At 36.2% G+C, this 26,676-nt stretch overlaps 1 protein-coding gene across 4 annotated transcripts in view; it reads left to right on the top strand.

Moving 5' to 3' along the window:
- The window catches only part of RABGAP1L (RAB GTPase activating protein 1 like), a 770,846-nt gene that overhangs the window by 160,907 nt on the left and 583,263 nt on the right, over positions 1-26,676 (top strand). For all 4 annotated transcript variants that reach the window (XM_044267366.1, XM_044267367.1, XM_044267369.1 and 1 more), the window contains exon 11: positions 8,491-8,632. In XM_044267366.1, coding sequence (XP_044123301.1) covers positions 8,491-8,632 — 142 coding nt within the window. The remainder of the gene's footprint in view (positions 1-8,490; positions 8,633-26,676) is intronic.

Here is a 26,676-nt window from a genome sequence, read left to right as displayed (position 1 = left end):
TATTCTTCTCCTACCCCCTTAACCCCCCAAGTTGCATCTCCACTTCCTCATATCAGGGAGATCATATGATAGTTGTCTCTCTCTGATTGACTTAATTCGCTAAGCATAATACCCTCTAGTTCCATCCACGTCATCGCAAATGGCAAGATTTCATTTCTTTTGATAGCTGCATAGTATTCCATTGTGTATATATATTACATGTTCTTTATCCATTCATCTGTTGATGGACTTCTAGGTTCTTTCCATAGTTTAGCTATTGTAGACATTGCTGCTATAAACATTCGAGTGCACGTGCCTCTTCGGATCACTACTTTTGTATCTTTATGGTAAATACCCAGTAGTTCAATTGCTGGGTCATAGGGTAGTTCTATTTTCAACATTTTGAGGAACCTCCATGCTGTTTTCCAGAGTGGTTGCACCAACTTGCATTCCCACCAACAGTGTAGGAGGGTTCCCCTTTCTTCGCATCCTCGCCAGCATCTGTCATTTCCTGACTTGTTAATTTTAGCCATTTTGACTGGTGTGAGGTGGTATCTCATTGTGGTTTTGATTTGTATTTCCCTGATGCCAAATGATATGGAGCACTTTTTCATGTGTCTGTTGGCCATCTGGATGTCTTTGCAGAAATGTCTGTTCATGTCTTCTGCCCATTTCTTGATTGGATTATTTGTTCTTTGGGTGTTGAGTTTGCTAAGTTTTTTATAGATTTTGGACACTAGCCCTTTATCTGATATGTTGTTTGCAAATATCTTCTCCCATTCTGTCAGTTGTCTTTTGGTTTTATTAACTGTTTCCTTTGATGTGCAAAAGCTTTTGATCTTGATGAAATCCCAATAGTTCATTTTTGCTCTTGCTTCCCTTGCCTTTGGCGATGTTCCTAGGAAGATGTTGCTGTGGCTGAGGTCAAAGAGGTTGCTGCCTGTGTTCTCCTAGGGTTTTGATGGATTCCTTTCTCACATTGAGGTCCTTAATCCATTTTGAGTCTATTTTCATGTGTGGTATAAGGAAATGGTCCAATTTCATTTTTTTGCATGTGGCTGTCCAATTTTCCCAACACCATTTATTGAAGAGGCTGTCTTTTTTCCATTGGACATTCTTTCCTGCTTTGTCGAAGATTAGTTGACCATAGAGTTGAGGGTCTATTTCTGGGCTCTCTATTCTGTTCCGTTGATCTATGTGTCTGTTTTTGTGCCAGTACCATGCTGTCTTGATGATGACAGCTTTGTAATAAAGCTTGAAGTCCGGAATTGTGATGCCACCAACTTTGGCTTTCTTTTTCAATATTCCTTTGGCTATTCAAGGTCTTTCTGGTTCCATATAAATTTTAGGATTTGTTATTTGTTCCATTTGATATTTGTTCTATTTCTTTGAAAAAAAAATGGATGGTATTTTGATAGGAATTGCATTAAATGTGTAGATTGCTTTAGGTAGCAAAGACATTTTCACAATATTTATTCTTCCAATCCAGGTGCATGGAACATTTTTCCATTTCTTTATGTCTTCCTCAATTTCTTTCATGAGTACTTTATAGTTTTCTGAGTATAGATTCTTAGCCTCTTTGATTAGGTTTATTCCTAGGTATCTATAGTTTTGGGTGCAATTGTAAATGGGATTGACTCCTTAATTTCTCTTTCTTCTGTCTTGTTGTTGGTGTAGAGAAATGCAACTGATTTCTGTGCATTGATTTTATATCCTGACACTTTACTGAATTCGGATTGTGTGTGTTTTACTGTATTTTCTTGCTGCACAGGAGTTTTCTGGAGGTTGTCAGGTGACCTGGTGTTAATCTAACCCTTCTGTGGCTAGCTGATCAACCACAGGAGTCTTCTTGAGGTGGTATGTGCTCTAACACTTGTTAAATGCTTGACCTGTACCCCACCATTTTTTGTGGCTTTCTGTCTTTTAAGATCTCTACTATCAGTAGCCTTTATTTATACAAAACAAGACGAACAAACATGTGCCTTAAAATATTAGCAGTGCTGTGTCTTGGCCACAAGAAAGCTTTCTGCACACAACTGACAATTCTTGTAGAACCTTGATGAGGTTTTCTGCCCTGGGAATTGTCCAAAGGATTGAGGTCATGGTTCTGGGCAGACCGTTCCACCAGCTCAGTTGGACTCTGGGTGAAATTGCCATCTCGACTGGGCTCTCAGCAGAACTGCCAGCTCAGCTCTGGGCAAATCTGCCAGCTCAAGCTGACCTACCTATAAAGGAAAGCCACTCATATCAGGAGCTTGAGTGCAGACAAAAAGGCGTCTCTCACACTGAGAGGTGCTTACCTACAGCCCTCTGAAATGACAAAGACTAGGAACTCAAAGGGTTTGCATTGTTTCTCATTTTGCCTGAATGTTGTAAGAAGTTTGCTTCAGGTCCTACCACTGCCACCAAATGTGTTAAATAATAAAATTCAAGCAAGTAAATTTGAAGATCTAACTTGCTTTGTTAAACAACTCATGAGTTGGGCAGCACCCCATCTAACAAATAGGATGCTCCATAGAGTTACTTGGAGTGGAAGATATTTTATAGGATGATGGGGGCAAGAAAGGTATTAGTAAGAGAAAAGGGTTGTTCACTCAACGGCACTGTCTAGGGGGAAAGCACGTGTCTTATCATGCAGATTACCCTATCTTTCTTTGTGGGGTAGAGAGGACCAGGTGGCAGACTCTGTTATGGATTGAAAAATTTCTGAATAACCAGTTAGGGCTACATTTCTGGGGATTGCTGAAACCGCAGTTAGATTATGTATTAAGTATGGGTTTGGAGACGTGGTTTAAGTGACACTATTACGGCGCCTGTGATTTTTTTTTTCTTTTAACACAGTTTAAAAGCACAAAAGGAAAATTACATTTTGGAGATACATGTTGATTTAAGCCTATTTAAGTCAAGGTATAATCAGTTAGTATAACCAAGAATCACCTATGTGAAGTGATGGGTAGTAACTAAACATTGTAGAAATTATTTCACAATATATATAATGTATCAAATTATTATATTGTACATCTTAAACTTACACAGTGTTGTATTGCAGTTACAGCTCAATAAAACTGAAGAAAAGTAAGAGTAACTGAATAGGAATAACTTCTAATTGCAGAAAGATGAAAATTAACAAGGTTGGGGGGGTCCTTATGTAATTGTGGGAAAATAAAAAGCTGTGGAAGGCAGATGTTTTCCTAATTTAACAGTTCTATGTAGGATCGGCTTTCTTTACCTTCACTTGTGTGAAGTTAAATAGAAGCTGTTTGCAAATGTATTTTCCCCGTGTTATTATATGTATTTGCAGCTCAGTGAGACCATCTGATGGTTACATGATTTGTGATTTTTAAAAACATAGACATTTTTATTAAAACAAGAGTTCTTATAGGCAGTGGTTCACAATTTAACGTTTTTTTCTTTTTTTTTTTTTTTTAAGATTTTATTTATTTATTTGACAGGCAGAGATTACAAGTAGGCAGAGAGGCAGGCAGAGAGAGAGGAGGAAGCAGGCTCCCTGCTGAGCAGAGAGCCCAATGCGGGGCTTGATCCCAGGACCCTGAGATCATGACCTGAGCCGAAGGCAGAGGCTTAACCCACTGAGCCACCCAGGTGCCCCCACAATTTAACTTTCATCAGAATCACTTTTGGCTCTTTAAAAAATCCAGATTCCCGGACCCCATCCTAAAGATTCTGAATAGAGATATGAGGATTATCGTTCTTTGTATTTGATGATAGTATACCATTTTAGACAAGTAGAGTTTATTTGTATAAGTGTGAAGAATCTTCGTGATGTTTACTCAACCACATTTATGGAGCCCCTTTCATGTATTTACCTGTGTCAAAGTGCTCTAGTTAATTCTAACATGAACCAGACAATTTTTGTTTTACACACAGATTGATTTTTAGTTACCTAAAAATAAGTGAATATTAGAAATAAAAAGTGTTTTTTATAAAAAAAATCTCATTTTGAAACTAAATTGGTGAATATAATGTTTAGGTCTACATGAGATTTATAGTAATAGAGAAAACTTTGTTTCTGTAGTAAACTAAGTGCAAATGAAGTATTTTACCAGTGTTGTACACTTATCCACAACAACAAAGTTGAGTAGTTGTGATTGAGACCATATGGCTTGCAAAGCTTAAGATATTTCCCATCTAGCTTTTTATAGAAAAAGTTCATTGATTCCTGACAAGGATTTACATTGTTTGTAAATAAGAACTGTTTTACTTCTTCCTTTCCAATGAGTGTGCCTTTTCTTTCTTTTTCTTGCTTTATTGCACTATTTAGGACTTCTCTATGATATTGAGTGGGAATAGGAAGTGTCTCTTATGTCTTTTCTGTGTTCTCAGTCTTTGGAGAAAAGCAATTAATTTTTTACCATTAAGTGTGATGTTAGTTGTAGGTTTATGGGTACTGTTTATCAGGTTAAGAAAACTCCTTTGTATTCCTAGTACTGAAAGTCTTTAACATGAATGAATGAATGCTGAACTTTCTCTAATGCCTTTCTATATCTGTTGATGATGAGGTTTTTCTTGTTTAGTCTGTGACTATGTTGAATTACGTTGATTTTTTTCAATGTTGAACTATTGTTGCATTTCCCAGATAAACTTCACTGGTTTTGATATATATCTTTACCTATAAGGTATGTTGCTGGATTTTATTTGCTCATATTTTTTTTTTTTTTTTAAAGATTTTATTTATTTATTTGACAGAGAGAAATCACAAGTAGACGGAGAGGCAGGCAGAGAGAGAGAGGGAAGCAGGCTCCCCGCTGTATTTGCTCATATTTGATTGAGGATTTTTATCTGTTTTTATGAGGGATATTGGGGCACTGGTGTTATTTCTTTAAATATTGAGTAAATATTTAAATATTGAATATTAAATATTCAATGACAAATTTGTCGTTGAAACTATATGGTCCTGAAGTTTTCATTTCAGAAAGGTTTTAACTTACAGATTCAGTTTCTTTAATACAGGTCATGTATTTCTTGGGTAAGTGTGGGCATTCTTTAGCTTTCAGAGCATTGGTCCGTTTTATCTAAGCTGTCCAATTAATATGCATAGAACTGTTTGCATTATTCCTTTTGACATCATGGGGTCTGTACAAGTGTTATACACTTTTTTCCTGTTAATGAGTAATTTGTACCTTCTTTCTTTTTTGCTTGGTCAGTTTATTTTAGAGATTTATCATTTTATTGATCTTTGCTAAGAACTACATTTTGGGGGGTGCCTGGGTGGCTCAGCTGATTGAGCATATGCCTTTGGCTGAGGTCATGATCCCAGGATGCTGGGATTGAGTCCCAAGTCAGGCTCCCTGGTCAGCAGGGAGTCTGCTTTTCCCTCTTCCTCTACCGTTCCCCACACTTCATGCTCTCTTTCTTTGTCACTCTCTCAAATAAATAAATAAAATCTTAAAAAAAAAGAACTACCTTAAGTGTTTTTTAATTTGTGCTTCTTTCTGCTTGCTTTGTGTTATTTTGCATTTCTTTTTCTTGTTTTTCAAGTAGAAAGTTAGATTACTGATTTGGGGGTGTTTCTTTTGTAATATAAGCACTTATAGCTCTAAATCTATACTGTTTAGATGTATTACTAATTTTGATTTGTTTTATTTTTATTTTCGCTGAATTCAAAGTATTTTGTAATTGAACATTTCTCTTTCATTTTGACCTATGGATTATTTGGAATTGTGTTGCTTTATTTTTCAGTATTTGGAAATTTTTCAGATGTATTTCTCTTATTGATTCTAGTTTAATTGTATTATGCTCACTAAACTTATTTTTTACAATTCAATTTTTAAAACTAAAGATCATGTTATAACCCAGGAAATAATTTGTCTTGGAGAAAGTTCCATGTGCATTTGAGTAGGTTGTGTAATCTGCCTTTGTGTTGCATAGTGATCTATAAATACTAGATCCTGTAATTGGTGTTCAGTTCTTCTATAACCTCGATGTATTTTTGTATACTTTGTTAGTGATTATTGTGAGAGGAATGTGAAATCTCCAATTATAAATGTGGCTTTATCTCCTTTCATTTCCATCAAGTCTTTATACTGTTTAGTTGTTAGGTAAATTTATATATATTTACTTTTGTGTTCTCATTGACTTGATTCTTTTAACATTGTTAAATGACCTTCTTTGTTCCTACTGGTTTTTTTCTTGTGTGGTAGTCTACTTTGTCTTATATTGATATAAGTCTCTTTAGACTATATTAGTGTATAGTCTCTTCAGTTTTCTTTTGATTAGTGTTTTCATGGTATAGCTTTTTTCCTCATTTTACTTTAACTTGTATTATTTAAATTTTTTCTTTTTTAGACAATGTAGTTGTATCTTGTTTTTAATATAATCTGCCAGTTTTTGTCTTTTAATTGGTATGTTTAAGTCATTTATGTTTAATGTAATTATTTACAAGTTTGAATTTAGGTCTGTCATTTTATTGTTTTCTGTTTTTGTTTCTCATTTCCTGCCAACTTTTGAATTATTTGAACATTTAGTATTTCATTTTTACTCTATTGCCTTATGATAATTTTATTTTATTTATTTTATTATTTTTTTAAGATTTTATTTGTTTATTTGACAGACAGAGATAACAAGTAGAGAGAGAGGCAGGCAGAGAGAGAGAAGGAAGCAGGCTCCCTGCTAAGCAGAGAGCCCGATGCGGGACTTGATCCCAGGACCCTGAGATCATGGCCTGAGCCGAAGGCAGCGGCTTAACCCACTGAGCCACCCAGGCGCCCGCCTTATGATAATTTTAGTGGTTGCTGTAGGGATTGAGGTCTCTGTGTCTTGAGTAGAGTAGAAATACAATTAAAATTTGGTTGATTTAAACCCGATAACTTTTCATGGCTGTCTTCTCTCTTTTAATGGACAATTTTTAACTTTTATTATTTGCTAATTGATTTGAAGGTACACCTGAGATTCGAATTTGGGATTCAGAATTAATTCTTGAAAACAGTGAATAATTGGTAGCTATATATATATTTTTAAAGATTTTATTTATTTATTTGACAGAGATCACAAGCAGGCAGAGAAGCAGGCAGAGAGAGAGAGGAGGAAGCAGACTTCCTGCTGAGCAGAGAGCCCAATGTGGGGCTTGATCCCAAGACCCCGGGATCATGACCTGAGCCAAAGGCAGAGGCTTTAACCCACTGAGCCACCTAGGCGCCCCTAGTAGCTATATTTTTATAATTTAAATGGATTACATATAGTACAGGTAGATATTAGAGGTAATTTTATCTCCATATATGCATATATTATTCTTGTTTTGTGTTTTTTAGAGCCCAGTGTGCTATAAACATTGAAATAATGATGATAATAACAAGTGTATTATTATTAAAAATTTGTTTCAGATACTTAGGTAAATGTCCAGAGTTGATATAGATACTGTGACTCAAGCAAAATTGAGTAATTTGTCCAAGACTTCATATCTTATTAGTAGTAAAATTTGAATTCAGATCCATGTCAGTTTGATTCCAAAGTTCATATGTTGTAGTATTAGTCTAGCCATTCATTCTACTGATACTTGTTGAGTACCTACTATGTGTCAGATACTATATTATTTCTGATTGAAAAATCAGCAGAGTTCTTGCTGTTATGATGCCTCTGTCTTGTGGTAAGACTGCCATTAAACAAATAAATATAATAACAAATGTGTAATTACATTGTGGTAGTGCCGTGAAGGGGAAGGACAGGGAATGAAAAGTATCAAAAACATGAGGAACTTACTTTGAATAGTTTGTTAGAGACCTGTACCCCTGAAACAAACAATACATTGTTATGTTAATTTAAAAGTTAATTAATATGTTAATATGTTAATTAATATGTTAATTTAAAAAGATAGTTTGTATGAGTGACATTAGCAATAAAGATCTAAGAGTGATGGGAGTTAGAAAGGCTCTATTGGCAGAGAGCAAAGGATCTCCCAGGGTCTTGAGTTGGAAAAGAATTTAAAGGTTCTTGGAACTGAAACAAGGCCAGAGTGGTTGGAATATAGTAACATGCTGTGGGTGTGAATTGAGACTGGAAAGAGAGGCAGGGGCCAGGTTATCTAGGGCTTTGTAGGCTGTGCTAATTTAATTGACAGTTGCCTTAAATTTTCCTCCTTAGGAAAGGGCCATAGAATGTAAACCATTTATAAAGTAAGAACTGTCTACTTCCATGAATTACTTAATGGATATAGCTGCTATCTTTTTATCTCAATGCAGGGTGTAGTCAGTCCTGGAAATCTAGCATTACTTATATATCTACCCTAGAAAATGTGGTGGTTCAAGATTTTTTGATAAAAAGAAATTTTTTCCCACAATGTTTAGTAGGTTTCATTGGTTAAAATAATATAAGAATAATGCATTTAGAATATCATGCAGAGAACAACACACTTTAAAAATTTTCTTAAGACATACAGGAGATCAAACATGACATGCTACTCTTAATTTCAGCTGTTTTTAATGAACCTTGAAATACTATCTTTTAGCATTTCCTTCACATTTCTAATATTGGATCACATGTTTATGTCTTTCTCAGTCTGAGGGAAAAGGGCACACCAATGCTGGAGATGCAATATATGAGGTAGTAAGTCTACAACGACAGTCTGAAAAGGAGGAACCAGTCACTCCCACTAGTGGAGGGGGTCCAATGTCACCGCAGGAGGATGAAGCAGATGAGGGTAAGAAGTGACACTCAGTTCTCTTTCTTTACATAGCTTCTGTACTTATAACCCTCAACACTGTGTGTGTGTGTGTGTGTGCGTGCGCTTGTGTGTGTGTGAAGGGCGCGGGAGGAGAATGCTGATTATTCCTAGTCTCCCCAGCTCCGCTGCTCCAGATTCTGCTAAATGCAGAAGAGATTTCGGTCCATTGCTTCCTTGGTTGCATAGTTCCCAGTGCCATTTATGCATCTGTTAAAATTTGCTGTTTTGCTTTCTGTTTAATTTCAAATATGTTTTAAGTGTTTAATGAGAAGTTTCAACTTTTCTCACATGTCTTTAGAATTTCAGTTATAGGTCATGTCCCACTACTCATTTGATGTTATTTAGTTTTGACTTGTTTTTTGTTGTTGCTTTATCATTTTACCACTCAGTTTTTTTTTTGTTTTTTAAAGATTTTATTTATTTATTTGACAGAGAAAGATTACAAGTAGGCAGAGAGGCAGGCGCAGAGAAGAGAGGAGGAAGCAGCCTCCCTGCTGAGCAGAGAGCCCGATGCAGGACTCAATCCCAGGACTCTGAGATCATGACCTGAGCCCAAGGCAGCGGCTTAACCCACTGAGCCACCCAGGCGCCCCTACCACACAGTTTTTTGAGATAGCATGGTGTGTGCTCTGTTTACTACGTGGATGCTATTGAGAGATGCTTACTGGCCTCACAAGGGTCACACTTCATTTGGCTCTGTGCTTAGTATTCTTTTTATAGGAACTAGAACTAACTGGCAGATCTTTACTTAAGCCCTTAAATGATCTGCTTATAGGATAGGGTTTATTAAAAATTTCTGAGTTTATATCATCTTTGAAAAAAGGATCTTAGAATTCTTTCTCTCTGTGAAACCATTCCTTTATTTGGTTTGCCATACAGATACTGGTTATTTTTTGGCTTGTATTTATTGAGTGTTTATTACATGCTAGACATTGTTCTAAGTGTGTAATTGAAAAAAAACACTTTGTGAAGGTATAATTTACATACAATGGAATGTATCCATTTTATTTATTTGCTTACCTATTTATTTTTAAAGATTTTATTTATTTATTTGACAGACAGATCACAAGTAGGCAGAGAGGCAGGAAGAGAGAGAGGAGGGGAAGCAGGCTCCCTCCTGAGCAGAGAGCCTGATGTGGGGCTTGATGTGGGTCTGGATCCCAGGCCCCTGGGATCATGACCTGAGCCAAAGGCAGAGGATTTAACCCACTGAGCCACCCAGGAGCCCCATAAAGATTTTATTTTTAAGTAATCTCTGCACCCAGTGTGGGGCTCATACTAGGATCCTCAAGATTAAGAGTCTCACGCCCTACTGATTGAGCCAGCCAGGTGCCCTGGATGTACCCATTTTAATTGTATAGTTCATTAAATTAAATTAAACTATTAAATTAAATAGTTCATTAAGTGGATACATCTGTATAACCACCACCAGCATCATAATATAAAATATTTCCATTACTCCTTCCCCCCCAAAATTTCCCTCATGCCCCTTCACAAGAATCACTGTTTCTTCTCACCTATAGTCTCAGGCAACCACTGATCTGTTTTCTGTTACCATCTTTTTCCTTTTCTACAATTCATATAAAAGGAATCCTATAGAATATAGTCTTTTGTATATAGTATCTCTCACATAGCAAATCTTTTGTTATCTATGTTGTGTCAATAGTTGGTTCCTTTTTGTTGCTGAGTAGTAATTTATCGTAAAGATATGCCACAGTTTATCTCCTCACTAGTTAATGGACCTTTAAGGTGTTTCTAGCTGTTGGCTCTTTGCTGCTGTGGATATTTGAGTACAAGTCTTGGGTGAATATTTGCTCTCATTTTTCCTGGGTAAATCACCTAGGAGTGGATTTTCTAGGTCTTATGATAGGGGTAGTTTAACTTCATCAAAAAATTTATTTATTTATTTATTTATTTAAAAGATTTTATTTATTTATTTGACAGAGATCACAAGTAGGCGGTGGGGGGGGTGGAAACAGGCTCCCCGCTGAGTAAAGAGCCCAATGCAGGACTGGATCCCAGGACCCTGAGATCAGGACCTGAGCTGAAGGCAGAGGCTTTAACCCACTGAGTCACCCAGGCGACCCTAAAAACTTATTTTTTATGAATAACTTTTTTATAAAAAAATATAAGCTATTTTTCAAAGTAATTTTACCATTTCCATCTTTATCAGCAACATATGAATTACTTGCTCCATTTCATTTAACACATTAGGCAACTGTCAATTTTTAAATTGACAGTAGCTATTCTAGTGGGTGTATAGTGGTATCTTGTGACATTAATTTGAATTTCCCTAATGACTTACCATGTTGTTCAACTTTTCATATGGTATATGCCATTTGTCTATCTTTTTGGTCAACGGTCCATTCAGATCTGTTGCCCCCCCCTTTTTTTTAAGATTTTATTTTTATTTATTTGACAGAGAGAGATCACAAGTAGGCAGAGGGGTGGGGGGAGGCAGACTTCCCACTTAGCAGAGAGCCCGATGTGGGATGTGGGGCTCGATCCTAGGACTCTGAGATCATGACCTGATCCAAAGGCAGAGGCTTAACCCACTGAGCCACCCAGGTGCCCCTCTGTTGCCCATTTTTATTTTTTTTTAAAGATTTTATTTATTTATTTGACAGACCGAGATTACAGACAGGCAGAGAGGCAGTCAGAGAGAGGAGGAAGCAGGCTCCCTGCTGAGCAGAGAGCCCAATGTGGGGCTCAGTCCCAGGACCCTGGGATCATGACGTGGGCCAAAGGCAGAGGCTTTAACCCACTGAGCCACCCAGGCGCCCCCTGTTGCCCATTTTTAAATTGGGTTGTTTTCTGTTTGAATTTTCATATTTCATCTCTCTGTGTATATACGAATATGTAAAAGTCCTTTATCGATATGTTTTGCAAATATTTTGTCCCATTGTATAGTTTGCCTTTTCATTTTTTGAACAATGTCTTTCGGAGAGTATAAGTTTAAGTTTTATGAAGTCTAATTTGTCAGGTTTTTTCCTTAATGATTTGTCTATGATCCACTTAAATTTTTATGTTTAGTTGGAGGTAGAGCTTAGAGGTTTTTTGTTGTTGTTTTTGTTTTGTTTTGTTTTGTTTTGTTCGTTTTGGGGCTTAAAACTCCAAACCTGTTATTATATCTTATGGCTTCTGAAGGTCAGGAATTAGGGAATGGTTTTTGTGGGCAGTTCTGACTAAGAGTTTCTTATGAATTGTCAGGTGTTGTCTGGGGATATAATCATCTAAAGACTTCCCTCGGTGGGACTGAAAGGGTCCCATTCACATAATTACCAAAATGATGCTGATGGTTGGCAAGCAACTTTGCTTTCTCTTATGTGGGCCTCCCCTCAGGGGCTGCTTGGGTGTCATTGTGAGATAATGGCTAACTTCCTTCAGATAGCCATCCAGGAGACCAAGGTAGAATCTGCAGTGCCTTTTATGTCCTCGCTTTGGAGTCATACAGTATCACTTTATTTATTTATTTATTTATTTTAAAAATTTGTTTGACAGGCAGAGATCACAAGTAGGCAGGCAGAGAGAGAGGAGGAAGCAGGCTCCCTGCTGAGCAGAGAGCCTGATGTGGGGCTCGATCCCAGGACCCCGGGATCATGACCCGAGCCGAAGGTAGAGGCCTTAACCCACTGAGCCACCCAGGTGCCCTCGCAATATCACTTTCATAGTATTCTCTTGATTACAGAGTTCAGCCCTTCCATTGCATGACTCCACTATATTCTATACAAGACTCCCAGGAACACTGTTGTGGTCATCTCTTTCCCAGCCAACACAAAGAGGAAAAGATCAGAGATCACAAGCAGGAGAATTTTAGGCCAGACCTAGAAACACATTCTTTTCTGGTCAACAAGAACCACAGCACTGGTTTGGGAATGTAATTGAGCTATATGCACAGGAAGAAAAAACAGGTGTTTCAAGTATCTACCAGAAAGTAATTTGAGCACAAGATTTCAGGTAATGTTTTACAAAAATGCCGGTCTTAAATGAAATATACGGGGCGCCTGGGTGGCTCAGTGGGTTAAAGCCTCTGCTTTCAGCTCAGGTCATGATCCCAGGGTCTCTGTTCAGCAGGGAGCCTGCTTCCTCCTCTCTCTGCCTGCCTCTCTGCCTACTTGTGATCTCTGTCAAATAAGTTAAAAAAAAAAAAAAAAAAGAAATGAAAAATACATGGAACTAGAATTGGGAGAGAACAAAAATAATAGAATGAGAGGTGCTACTCAATAGGAATAGATTATATTATACATTATATAATACATAATATAATTTAGTAAATAAAAATTCCTTACTTCTATCCACTAACTTAAAAGAAGGTTAACTAACATGGATTAGGTATCTGATATGTGGCATATAGTGTATTAGATATTTAATAAATCTAATTTTATATTTTACTCATATTAGCCCTGAGAAATAAGTATTATCATCTTTATATAACATATGAAGAAATAGACTTAAAAGTTTTAGGTAAATCATTTGGGGTCAGAGGACTAATAATAATATACAGAATCTGGGACACCTGGGTGAATCAGTTGGTTAAGCCTCTGCACTGGGTCCAGCATTGGGCTCCTTGCTCAGCAGGGAGCCTGCCTCTCCCTCTGCCTTCTGCTTCCCCTGCTTGAGAAATAAACAAACAAATAAATAAAATATTTCCCCTGAGAAACAAATAAATCTTTGAAAAAAAAAATATACAGAATCCAAACCTATGTTAGTCTCACTCTAAAGCCAGTGAATTTTCATGACCTACAAAATCAAGGTATTCTTCTTTAAACCATGAATTGTAACTCCACTCTCAATTGCTTAAAAGGTAGTATTTTTAATATTATAGACAAGATATTTTAGATCTTACAGATTTCAGATCCTATTCTAGATGTAATATCATGCTTTGGATGGAAGACTATAATGTAACATAGTATGAAAATATAACATGAGACTCTATCGTCCAAATTGCATTTGTTGTGTGAAAGCACTTTTGGAGAGTGATTTCAGCATACAGATCAACTAGTGCATTAAAAAAGACCTTTAATAAAAAAAAAAAATAAAAAAGACCTCTAGATATAGAATATTTCAGTTATGTTGGCCAGAAGCAAACATCCTTCTTTAAAATCTTTTGGAAGCCCAAATATTCTCTTCAACAGAAGTCTTTCAGACAGACAAGTCCAGCTTTATTTTATTTTCCATGCGTTTTGTCTGACATATTACTTGATGTTATTCAAGGCTTAGAAGGGTATGTTTTGGTTTAGTGGTAATTACTTCAGGGGTGAGAAGATTTGAAAGTTGTGCAGATGCACTTGAAGGGAAGAGCTGCTTACTTATGGAAAGCAACATTACTAGAAAATGGTTACATTGAGAAGTAAATGGCAAACCAAATGATCCCAGGTTTAGCTTGTTACTAATTAGCAAAATATTCAGAAACAGTCACTGCCAGGATCTTAAGATCATGTATCTGAGCATTGGAAAGGCCATTTTTTTAGTCTTATTGAATTAGGCACAAGCTTCATTTTTACTTTTATTGAAGTATAATTAACATACAATGTTATATTAGTGTTGGGCATGCAATGTAATGATCCAACAATTCTATACATTTCCATTGTACAGCATGGTAAGTGTAGTCACCATCTGCCTCCAGGCAACATTATTGCCGTCTTATTGACTATATTCCATATGCCGTACTTTTCATCTTCATGACTTACTTATTTTGTAACTGGAAGTTTGTACCTCTTAATCCCCGTTCTCTCTTTTACCCATCTTCCCATTTTCTCCCATCTGGCAACTACCAGTTTGTCCTCTCTCTTTTTAAAAGATTTTACTTATTTATTTGAGGGGGGGGGTGGCATGAGCAGAGGGAGGGGCAGAGGGAAAGGGAGAAGCTGACTCCCTGCTGAAGGCAGGGGAGGGGGTTAATCCCAGGTTGCCAAGATCATGACCTGAGCCGAAGTCATACGCTTAACTGACTGAGCCACCCAGGTGTCCCTGTTCTCTCTATTTAAGAGTCTTTTTTTCCCCTTTGCCTCTTTTTTCTTTGTTCATTTGTTTTTTAGATTCCACATATAAATGAAATCATATGGTATATATCTTTTTCTGTTTGACTTATTTCACTTAGCATTTATGTCCTCTAGGTGCGTCAGGTTGTTTTAAGTCCTCAGGGAAATGTAAATCAAAACCACAGTGAGATACTGCCTTACACCCATGAGAATGGCTAGAATCAAACACATGAGAAATAACAAGTGTTGGCGAGGATGTGGAGAAAAGGAACGCTTGTGCACTGTTGGTGGGAATGCACACTTGTGCAGCCACTGTGGAAAACTGTGGAGGTTCCTCACAAAATTAAAAATAGAACTACCATATGATACAGTAATTCCATTATGGGGCATTTACCTAAAGAAGACAAAAGCACTAATTTGAATTGATAAATGCACCCCTATGTTTATTGCAGCATTATTTACAAAACCTAAGGTATGGAAGCAGCCCAAGTGACCATTGATAGATGAATAGATAACAAAGACGTAGTATGTATATATGGTGGGATTTTAGCCATAAAAAAAGTGAGATCAAGCTTCATTTTTGTGGTAACCATTTTGGTAGATATCTTTTGACACAGTTTTGTCCAAATGGCTACTTCAAATTGTGAGGAACAGAGGCAGAAGAGATACATTTGAGAATATTCTGGAGGTAAAATCAAAAGGTTTGTAAATTAATTGTATGTCATGAGCAGCAGAAGGGAAGGGAAGAAAAAGAATTAAAGGTCACATCCAGGTTTCTAGTGTAGGTTGTTGGATGACTTTGGTTGAACAAATGAGATAAGAGGAGGAAGAATGGATTACAGGGTAAGGGTAAGATTTATTCTGTTTCAGACACTGATGAGTTTGAACTTACTGGACATTAAAATGGGACTATTTTTCAGTTATTAAAAATAGCCTTTAATTGTGAGAGAAGTTTAATAGCTAGAGATAAAGGTTGGAGAGACATTAGAATGAGGTAATGAGAATGGCTAAAATTTCCTTGGGAGAAAATGTGGGAGGTGCAGGTTAAAAGTAGAATTTAAGTGATCACTGAAACTTGAGGGATAGATGTAGGAAGAGAGAGCTCAGCTAATGGATTTGCAGAAAAATGATCAGAACATTTTGAGAGGATGAATAACAGACTAAGTAGTAGTAACAGCCTGAGGAGTGGAGATTTGTAAGGTGGGGGTGATGTGCAGCATTGCCACATGAACAGGGAGGTTCAATATGAAAGGACCAAAAACTGTTAATTGGATTTGGTAAATTTTAGAAGTTTCCATGATGGTGATTTTACTGACGTTGAGAAATAAAGCCTTATTGTAGTGGATTTGGAGAAGGAGAACAGTGTTCTTAAACTTTCAAGAAAGTTGATGAGAAGAGGAAAGAGATTGGATTAAAAACATTGGGTTAATTAGGCCAGAGAGGGGTAAGAAATTTGAGCTCATCTGTAGCTGGAAAGGGAGAGCTTAAACAGGGAGGAATTAGCCACTGAATGTGTAGCAGTCCAGGCTCCCGACATGCTTCTGTGTCTTTGCAAGTGCTGTTTACTCTGCTTGGAGGCTTTTTCCATTTAAGTCCACCTGGGTAAGCTCTACAACAGGAATGCATGTTAACAGTCAAAAGAAAATAGTAATTTTAGTGTACTGGCAGTTTCTATACTTAGAGTATGTTTCAAAATATTTTCTATGACTTTTTTTTAGTAGGTTGCTCAGGTGAATTTACATTTAAAAGTATTCAGCCTACAAGGGCTGAGTAAGGAGCTTGGTGAATCCACTTATCAAAAAGCAATGATAAAAGTCGATAAAATTGTCAAAAACCAGCCAGTTCAGGACTTGGGAAAGTGACAAATTATAAAAAATGGAGAAACATCTATTCAAGAAAAACTACTGAACTCAGAAAAGAACAGTCCGTATTTTAGTCCCCAAGGCTGCCCCCTTCTGCTCATTCCCACCATTGGCTTATTGTCATGACAGTTTTACAAGGGTGGGGCAAGCTGTGAAAACTAGGAGCTTTTGCCAAAACAGATCCATAAATACAGTGAATGAATTTGGGTGGCCAGAGGGAAGGGAGTCTGGGAGATGGGCAAAATGGGTGAAGGGAAGTGGGAGATATCAGCTTTCAGTTGTGGAATAAATAAGTCATGGGATGAAAGTTACATAGAGCACAGGGAATGTAGTCAGTGGTCTAGTGAGAGCAGCGTGTGGTGGCAGACGGGAGCTGCGCTTGTAGGGAGCACAGCGTAGCATATAAAGTTGTCGTCACTGTCTTGTACCCCTGAGACTAATGTAATATTGTGTGTCAACTATACGTCAATAAAAGAGGAAAGAAGAAAAAAAAAGGGGGAAAGAAGGAAAATCAGTAGCTTTGCCTTAGCTGCTGGAAGGAGTTTACTTGATTTGGAGCAAACATAGAAACCTGTATTTCTGGAATGTTCTTGGAAACAGTAGTGATTTCTGTGGCAAAAAGATGGGAAGGCCAATGTTGTTAATAGCATGAGATCACAATTCTGGTTGGGGAAAGCCATAGGTTGGCCAGAATTTGAACAAGATTTTAGGAATAGGTGGGCTTTCATAAGATCGTACATGTCACTGGTGGTCTAGAAGACTGCGTCTGGTTGTGAGGCTCTGCACACACTCAGGAGAGACCAGAGAGAGCCCTAACTAGTCATATCGATGCTGGACCCGAGTCCTGTTTCCAGAGTTCCATCTCCAAAATGGTTTTGCTTTTCTTCTCTAGTCAGCGGAGAGCAGCTGTGTTCCAAGTGGAATAAATAGCTGAAGACTGGTTCTCCCAGGATCAAGCCTTTAGTCTTCCCTTGTCAGCAGGTGGCAGCTCCCAGGCTCCAAATCTCAGAATCCAGAATCTGACCTCTCTCTGACTGGATCGTTGCCTATGCTGGATTATTGCCTTTGTCCCTAACTGGTTTCTCGCCTTTCACCTTGGCCCTACCACCCTAGCCTGTGTTCACACGCACCGGCCATACATATTCTTTAGAAATTTGTAAGATTACTTTTCTTCTCCCCTTACAGTCCTCTGTTGGCTTCTCATTTCACTCAGCCAAACGTTCTTTTTACCAGGATCGACAAGGCTGAACGCAGTCTTGCTCTCGATTTTTACCTTTCTTTCTTTTTTTTTTTTTTATTTTTACCTTTCTGACCTTATTCCCTGACACTGCCTCCCTCACAAATGCCACACTTGTCCTTTTGCTATTCTTCAGACACACCAGGTGTACGCTTGCCTAGGGCTGGAGCGCTGGCTGTGGCCGCTGGCTGGGACCCTTGTTCTTAGATTGCTGCATGGTTCCCTCCCTCCTCTCATTCTAATTTTTCTTCAGTTGCCACCTTCTCATTGAGATCTTGCCTGCTCAGTAAATAGGAGGGATAATAATAAATGAATGAACAAATAATTAAAAACTAAACATATAGGTACAATATAATAGATATAACAAATGAATGTTTCTCCTTTTATAATGCCTCAAAATGATTGAATATTGAAAAATATTAGAAAAACAGATGTAACATTTTGGAATTGCATTGAAAATATGAAAAACAAAAAAATTTTCAGTTTCTCTTCCTTATGTATATGGTCTAAAGAAGAACAAGTCATTAGATTTCTGTTTTCCTAAAAATTTCTTGCTTTTGTTCATAATGATTTTTCAGATGTCACCTCATCTTTTGAAATTCTGTTAGCCATCACCTTTTAAAAAAATCACAGATTTTACAAAAATCACAGAGTAAGAAGTAATACTTTGTTTTCTTTTTTTAATAGATCGGGCATTTCATACATTTTCAATATACTTTATTATTAGTTCTGTAATTGACATTTCTGTCAACGCAGACATCAAAAGTTAGAGCTGGAGGTGGCATAGGAATGTTTCCTGCTGGGGGGAATTGGAGTATTCTTTTATTTAATTATTTTCAACAATTTGCCTGTCAAAGCAAAAGTGGAAGTTCAAGTCACTCTAAATTGTCTTACCTTAACCTGTAATTTAACTAAAAAGGGATACAGATTTAAAAGGACTAAAACTGCTCTTAATTTCCTGCGAAAGATCTAAAGTAAAATGAATTAAGATATCTTTGCATTTTTTCAAATGTTGTTTAAAAAATGAAGTGGTTTAAGGATATTAATCTGAATTCAAAGGAATCTTAGCAGAAAGGTAAGTCCCTCAGTCAATGCAACATCACAGGGATTATTTGAAAATTACATTATCACCTTTAGGCACTCCTGCATATTCTGAATTGCTCCTGCTTTTGAAACTTGAAGTGCCCTCATTTTGCTTCATCTGTATTTCAAACTGGCTTTCTGTTTGTTACCCTGAAACTTGTATTTAGTTACTTGTAACATGGATAATAAATTATGTGAAGGCAAAAGATGACAAATACAATGTGATTTCCTTTAAGACATATGCCCAAGTAATTGTAGAAGACCAGAGCCACAGTAATATTAGATAAGCTTCTCTCCTGGTTGTACTTTTTATGTCCAGTATAATCTACAGTTTTTATATTGGGATTGATTAAAATGCTATCTAAAAAAAATTTCCCCATGATTTAAGTGACTGTTAGCTAACACAGCTCCTAACTCATTATAATTTAAGAGCAAAATAGTCTCAAACTCAATCAGAGGCTTATTTTCTCCAAATTTCTTAATTCATAGTCTGATTAGAGAAAAGGTGATGACAAAGAGCTTTTACTACAGAAACCAGTTTGCAGATGAAACTTTTTAATATTCAAATGAGAAGAAGACAGGGCATGTAGAAAAGAAGTTAGTTTTTTAGGAAAATGTAATGATCATATAGCACTTATGTGTGGCAAGCAAAACAGCTGCAGAAGTGCTGCTCAAACTTTGAACGTGCACATACATTGCCTGGAGATCTTGTTGAAGTCAGGTCTTGTTTCTTACACCACACTTCCAGTCTCAAGTATTTAAATAGCCTGCTTATATTAATTAATTTAACCCTCATATCTTCCCTCACAGATCTGCACTATTACTATATCCATCTTGTAGATGAGCAAAATATGTTCCAATAAAACAATCTTGGCATATTAGATACTGTGTCAGATACTTTATTTATAAAATAAAATTTATAAATTTTATATTTTTATAAATTTTATTTTATAAATTATAATGATAATTATATTATAATTAAATTATAAATTATAAATTTATAAAATTTATAAAAAGTCAGATACACACAGTCAAACTTTATAAATAAAGTGAGAGAGAGAGAAAGAGGAGGAGAAGGAGGGAGAAAAGGATTTTATAATATTGTTTTATTCTTGCATTTTAAATGATCTGTTTCAACAAAGTGATTAAAAATATATTTGATAAGGGAAGGTATTTAAGAGAAAGTGGAGGGAAAGAGTGTATTAGTTATTAGTCGCTCCATAACAAGTTACCAAAACATTTAGCATCTTAAAACAATACACATTTATTATCTCACATTTTCCATGGATCAGGAGTCTAGGCATGGCTTTGCCCAGGGCCTCACAAGGCTGCAGTCCAGAGTTTCAGTTAGGAAACTGAAATGTAAGGCTGAGGCTTGCGGTTCTCTTCAAAGCTCAAGTGATTGTTGGCTGAATTAATTTTCTTGCAACTCTAGGACTCCTTGTGGCTTGCTTCTTCAAAGCCAACAACAGGAGAATCTACTGTAAGGGAAGGCCCAAGCCCTCTTTGAAGCATTTGCCTGATTAGGTTAGGCACACCTTGCTAGTCTCACTTTGATTAATTAAAAGTCAGACTGGTTGGGAACCTTATGTCTGCAGAATCCTTTCCCCTTTGCCTTATGACACAACCTAGTCACAGCCATCATATTTACACATTCTACCTACACTCAATGGTAGGGATTTTGTAGGGTGTGTACCCCAGGAGTCAGGAATCTCTGGAGCAGTCTTAGAACTGCTTATCACAGAGAGGGTATGAACCAAAAATAAAGCAAACCTGTTATTTTTTAAGCACCAGTTCAGTAACAGTCACTTTCATATACATTTTATTTCACTTGTCACTGTAATGATGCAACATAGGTACTATTACTTCCCTCATTTTATAAGTTTATATCTCATTTGTCCCATTGGACTAGGCCCTAGTATATAAATATGTGCAGTGTTGGCTAAACAAAAAGATGATCTAAACAGCTCTTCCAAAGGGTACATGATAAATTGCCAAATGAATAATACGAGCATTTATTAGTACAGATTTCCAGTGTCTTTTCTCAAGCCATTTCCATTACTTGTGAAAACCTTAGCATCTCTGCCTGCCAGGATTCAGCTGGCTATCAGTTTAAATGCCATTTCTTTATCATTTATCCCCAGTCAGAAGTGATCTGTTGTTCCTTGAATATAGAAGTACACTGTAATTTTGCTTATCTGTCTTTAATAACATTTATGATATTCTGTTAAATTACAGTTACATGTGTCTTCTCTTCCTTATGTGACTGTAAATTCCTTCTGACAAGCTTGGGTCTTTATTCATACTTGGATCTGTCCTCTGCTGGGCCTATCCGAGATTTCAACACAGTGGGTCACCAGTAAATGGTAGCTTTACTTCACTTGTCAGGGAAAATTTGAATGAGTTAGTGGGATTTGGAAGAGTAGGAAGTATAGCATTTTGACATCTGTGAAAACAGGAAATGTAGAGGCATGCAGAATCTGCAGTGTGCCTATGAGACAGGGAATGTGAGGTTGGAGAGCCAGAGGGGGACCAGACCTTGGAGGGCCACCCTGAAAATACTGAACAGTGTCGACTTCAGCTGTATGAAGCCATGGAGAATCATTGAGGGATTTTGAGCGAGGGCGTGCATGAGCAGAGATTTGAGTTAGTAAGATTAAGTGGGCAGTAAGCTATATAAAGTGCAGTTAGGAACAATGAAGAACCTGTGATTATATCTCTAATTTGAAGAGATAAAGCCTGAGCAAGGGTGCTGATCCTGGAAATAGGAAATGACTGATTTCAGGGAAAAAATTGATAGGAAAAGGTGATGAGTCATAGCTGTCTTTAATTGCCATATTCAGAGGCTCAGCGCTGGGTTAGCTTGCCCTGGAAGAAAGCGTATTGGTATATTAACTTCATTCATTTCAGAATTTTTGTGTGTACGTACATACTCTCAGCACTGCAATTAGTTCCTTGGAAGGACTTACCTTAAAGCTAAACTTCCTTATGTTTTATGTGGGAATGAACATTTTAAATCCTTGCAGGAATTAAGTAATACAGTGAAACATCACACTATATATTGGATTTGACCCAAATGTAATCAAGTGCCAAATGTGTGCCTTAGATTTTAAGTGTTGTGAGATTAATTAAGACTGTCATTTGGGCTCTTGATGTTTTCCCCTGCAGATAACCAGTGGTGTTTCAAAAAAGCAGCTGCAGTCTAACCACTGGGTGCTTGAGTATGATTTGGTCCCCTATCGTCTGAACTTAAGCACTTAGTAGTGATTTCTTCCCCTGTGACTTGTGTTTTATTTAAAAACCTAAACTATACAAAATTGTGGTGTTTAATTCATGATTACAGTCTGTTCAATCTAATCTTAATTCCACCTCAGTCATATGGTAATTTTTATGTTTTAAAATATAGCGCCTCTAAAGAATGAAAATCTAGAATTCAATAGAGAATAACTTACATTCTCAAATTTCTAGCTTGCATGTCTTCTACCAAAAAAAAAAGATGCCATTTTAGAAAGTAATTAATAGGGGCACCTGGGTGGCTCAGTGGGTTAAGCCTCTCTCTTCCTTCAGCTTGGATCATGATCCCAGGGTCCTGGAATCGAGCCCCGCATGGTGCTCTCTGCTCAGCAGGGAGCCTGCTTCCCCCTTTCTCTCTGCCTGCCTCTCTGCCTTCTTGTGATCTCTCTGTATCTCTGTCAAATAAATAAATAAAATCTTAAAAAAAGTAATTAATATTTCAGTTTGACAGAGAATACATTGTAATCATTTCCTACAGCAGTATTTTTGTATCTGGGAAGTTTATGGTCTTATCCTTAACTGGAATCTAGTATTTTTTTTTTTTTAAGTGGTAAGATTCTTGAATTTGGCAGATTGAAATCTAATTCTAACATATTTACTGTGTATGGGACTGATTTCTATTATATTTAAATTGTACAATAGATAGACTAGTCTTTTATATTTATAGTAAGTATATCCTCACTTTTCATAAAATGGATTTTATTTTTTTGAAAAATGTATTGGGCATTTGAAAAAAAATCATCTTTAATGTTTTGAAGCAAATAGAAATGGTTTCTCTGCAAGGGTCCCAAGTTTGGCACATGTGGCCAAACTAGCCATAGTCTGGTTTTGTTGTAATGGCTTCTGAGCTAAGAGTGGTTTTAAAGTGTAGTAATAACAACATCTCCTCCCAACCTCCCCGCAAACCACCCCCCCCAAAAAAAAATAAAGAAGAAAGAGAAGAACATGTGATAGAACTGAAATTATTTACTGTTTGGACCTTACGGAAAAGTTGGCCAACCCTGACAGTCACACATATTTGTGAATGTGAACGTTTTATGTAATTCCTAAAATTCTGTAAAATATACTGTTATTACTATGCTTTCTTTTGTATTTATAACTGGGGCCACATTTTAGTTAAAGTTTTTTGTTAGTTGCATTTGTTACATAATAGATGCCCTTCCTATTATAAGTACTCCAAAGTAAACTATTCTTATAAAAATTTTTGCCATGAGTAGTGTGTTACAGTAAAGCTTTAGTGTATTTCTAATGAGAAGTTGGTAAAAAATGAATTTTTTTGTTTTCATTTTGAGATGTCCCTAAGTGGAGCACTCAAAATTCATGAACTGAGGTTGTTCTTAATAGGAGATATATTTGAAAGGAAATATGAGAAGTAGCAAGAAAAAAAAAAACTTGTAGAGTTATTGTTTCATCATATAGGTGTGATAAAAAGAACCCATCTTTCTCATTTGGTTATTTAGTGTGCCTGAACAATTTGTTGGTATTTAAGGTATACCTTAATACAACTCTTGGTTGTTTTGGCAAGCCCCAAGTGTGTATTTACTTCAAACTAGCATAAGTGGATAATCTAATAGAAAAAGTACATTTTGATATCTTAAAAATATTTTCAATATTGTTATATAAGCTCTTTTCAGGGAAGATTGATACTTGGTATTAATATAGTACAGCATCTTTAGTTAGAAAAATCAGTCTTAAAGATAATTTTACTCAAAAGATTTTTTTTAATATAAATATATGAACTTAAAGTTTTAACTTTATAGTAAGGATAAGATTGTGAATATAGTAAATGAGTTGTGAATTTCTGTATTGCATGCTTTTAGAAAAGAACTTAAGTGTGTATTTTTAAATGCTTCTGTTTGGTTATTAAACTTATATAGGTTTGGTTTTCTTATATGGAGGATTTTTTTGGTTTTGTTTTGTTTTCATGCTGGGGTCAGTTTTTGTTCATTTAGTACTTTGTATGTATACCAGTTACCTTAACTGAAACATTATTAATGTAATGATATAGTATCAAGAATTAAATGATCATGTCTCCCTTTCTGTATTTTTTCTAATTTTTAAAAAATAGTCCTTTGACCTTTAATTTCACAAAACAATCTGAGGGTTGCTGGGGGGGCGGTTGGGAGAAGGGGGGGTGGGGTTATGGACATTGGGGAGAGGGTATGTGCTATGGTGAGTGCTGTGAAGTGTGTAAACCTGGCGATTCACAGACCTGTACCCCTGGGGATAAAAATAAATGTTTATAAAAAATTAAAAAAAAATAGTCCTTTCAGAAGTTAGAAAATAGTTTGAATTAACTAGCACCCCTATAGAAAGGTATCCTAGTTCTTCATTTAGTGCTATTTTCATGTTATTCCAAAATGCATGTGGCTATCTTTCATTATTTTTCTAACTTTGGTGTGATAAAAGCTTCACATTTCCCAGCCCCCAAATCTCCTGAATGTCAGTTAATGTGATGCCTCTTTGCCTCGCTTAATGTCTCAAACTTCTTGAAAGATGATGATGAAGATTAATATTATATAATTTATCTTAGAGACATTGTCAAAATGCTGCCTTTGTAATTTTCCTCTGAACACTTTCTGTAGATATTATAGGATAGGATGAAGATTTGGATAGGAAAGGATATTAGAAGGTAAGAGGGAGGCTGAATTCAAGAAACTACGATTATGCAGAATTGTTGGATGTAGCACCAAGGCTTGCTACACCAGTTTGCATGAAAACTTGAGCGCTTACGTTTCTTGCTGCTCCCAGGTTCCTATTACATATAAAGATGTTTTCATTTGAAATCCCTAAAGTTTAACTGACATGGGATTTCGCCCTTCTTTGCCCTTGAAACCCCTTTCTTGTACTTAAAGTAATTCATAGAATAATTGGGAATTCAGGGCAAATCTCTGGTATCTGAAGTTTTAAGTTAATGTAGGATTTCATTCTTGACATTTCTTTTTTAAGCGAAGTAATTACCTTCTCACCTGAGGATTTTAGGTTTTGTTTTGTTTTAATGAATATGTTTCAAAAGTCCAAGGGTCTCACATATTTACATGCAAAGCAATTATATTCTAAATAAGTACTTTTCTGGAGATTGGAAGGCTTAATTTAATCCTATAGATTTTTTTTTTTTTTTTTTTGGTAGTGGGGCTGACCTTTAAATGATAGATAAGTGAACTTTGTACTTGAAGGGTCACTGCTACTAGCTAAATGCCACACAGTTTTTAATATAAATTTTACTTGATTTTATTTATCTTTCTACAACATTTTTACATGTAATTATATTTTCTAAGTTGCTTAGTAAAGCCTGTGTTTGAAAAGTTTGTCTAGATCCAGTATGCTTAGGGAAGAATAAGAATATTTATTCACAATTGCTGCAGCTAACTATGATAATAATAATATTTTAACTAACTATGATAATAATAATATTTTAAATGATAGCTGAATAAAGAGAGGAGAGTGGTTAGAAACAGTCTAAAGTTCTTAAAATAATTACTATTATTGACAAATGATGATGTAAATGTAAAGAAAAACCCCAAGTGGACTTTCTCTGAGATAAACTTCTTTCTAGTAAATGTCGTTGATGTTTGTCATTTAAATTTTACTGCCTACATGAATCAACTAAAATGGTTTTTGACTGGTTTTTAAAAGTCTATTTAATCAAAATTTTAAGACATTTAAATAAATTAACAGAGCTACTGAAAAATTGTCTGTGTAAAGCCAGCCACTGGTTTATTATTTGGAAGATAAGCAACTTTGTATTAGAAAACAAACAGAGAAATATATGGAATTTCTTTTCTCTCTTTTATTGTTAAAAAACTTAAATAAATATAAAATGGACTCTGACTGCCCACCAATTCTGGTTCTCCAGGAGAAATCATTTAATGGTTGAGATATTTTTTCTTTTTCCTAAAGGAATATTTTGCATATCCTGTTTGGCAACTTGCTTTTCTCATTAAACAATGTATCTGATAAGAACACTATGTTAAACTATTTCTTGCTTTCTAATTAAAATAGTGTTCTGTGGCATGGATATAGCATAATCTACTTTTCCAGATCTCTCTCTCTTTTTTTTTTAAAAGATTTTATTCATTTATTTGACAGACAGAGATCTTAAGTAGGTAGAGAGGGAGGCAGAGAGAGAGAGAGGAGAAAGCAGGCTTCCCACCGAGCAGAGAGCCTGATGTGGGGCTCGATCCCAGGACTGCGGGATCATGACCCAAGCCGAAGGCAGAGGCTTTAACCCACTGAGTCACCCAGGAGCACCCCAGATCTCTTTTGAAAGTTCTAAAAGCAATTTCTATTTTTCTTTGCTTTTTCTTTTTTGGCTATTATGGCTATTGTGAAGAATAGTCGGCCTTATATATATATATTCTGAAGCGCAAATTCAGATTTCTAGATATTACTGTGGTGTGCACAGTCTGGTTTTTGATGGTAGTACTAAATTACTCTCTAGAAAGACTGCAGCTTTATGTTCCTTAAAGTAGTTTATCTGGGCGCCCTTTCCTTCAAATCTTCACACAGAGGAGATATTATTAGTCTTAATGTTTACTGCTTCCATGATATGATAATAGCAAT

Source organism: Neovison vison, chromosome 10 (assembly GCF_020171115.1).
Source record: "Neovison vison isolate M4711 chromosome 10, ASM_NN_V1, whole genome shotgun sequence".
NCBI classification, from domain to species: Eukaryota; Metazoa; Chordata; class Mammalia; order Carnivora; family Mustelidae; genus Neogale; species Neogale vison.
Note: the sequence above shows the minus strand (reverse complement) of the source record. Positions and strands in the feature narration are given on the sequence as shown.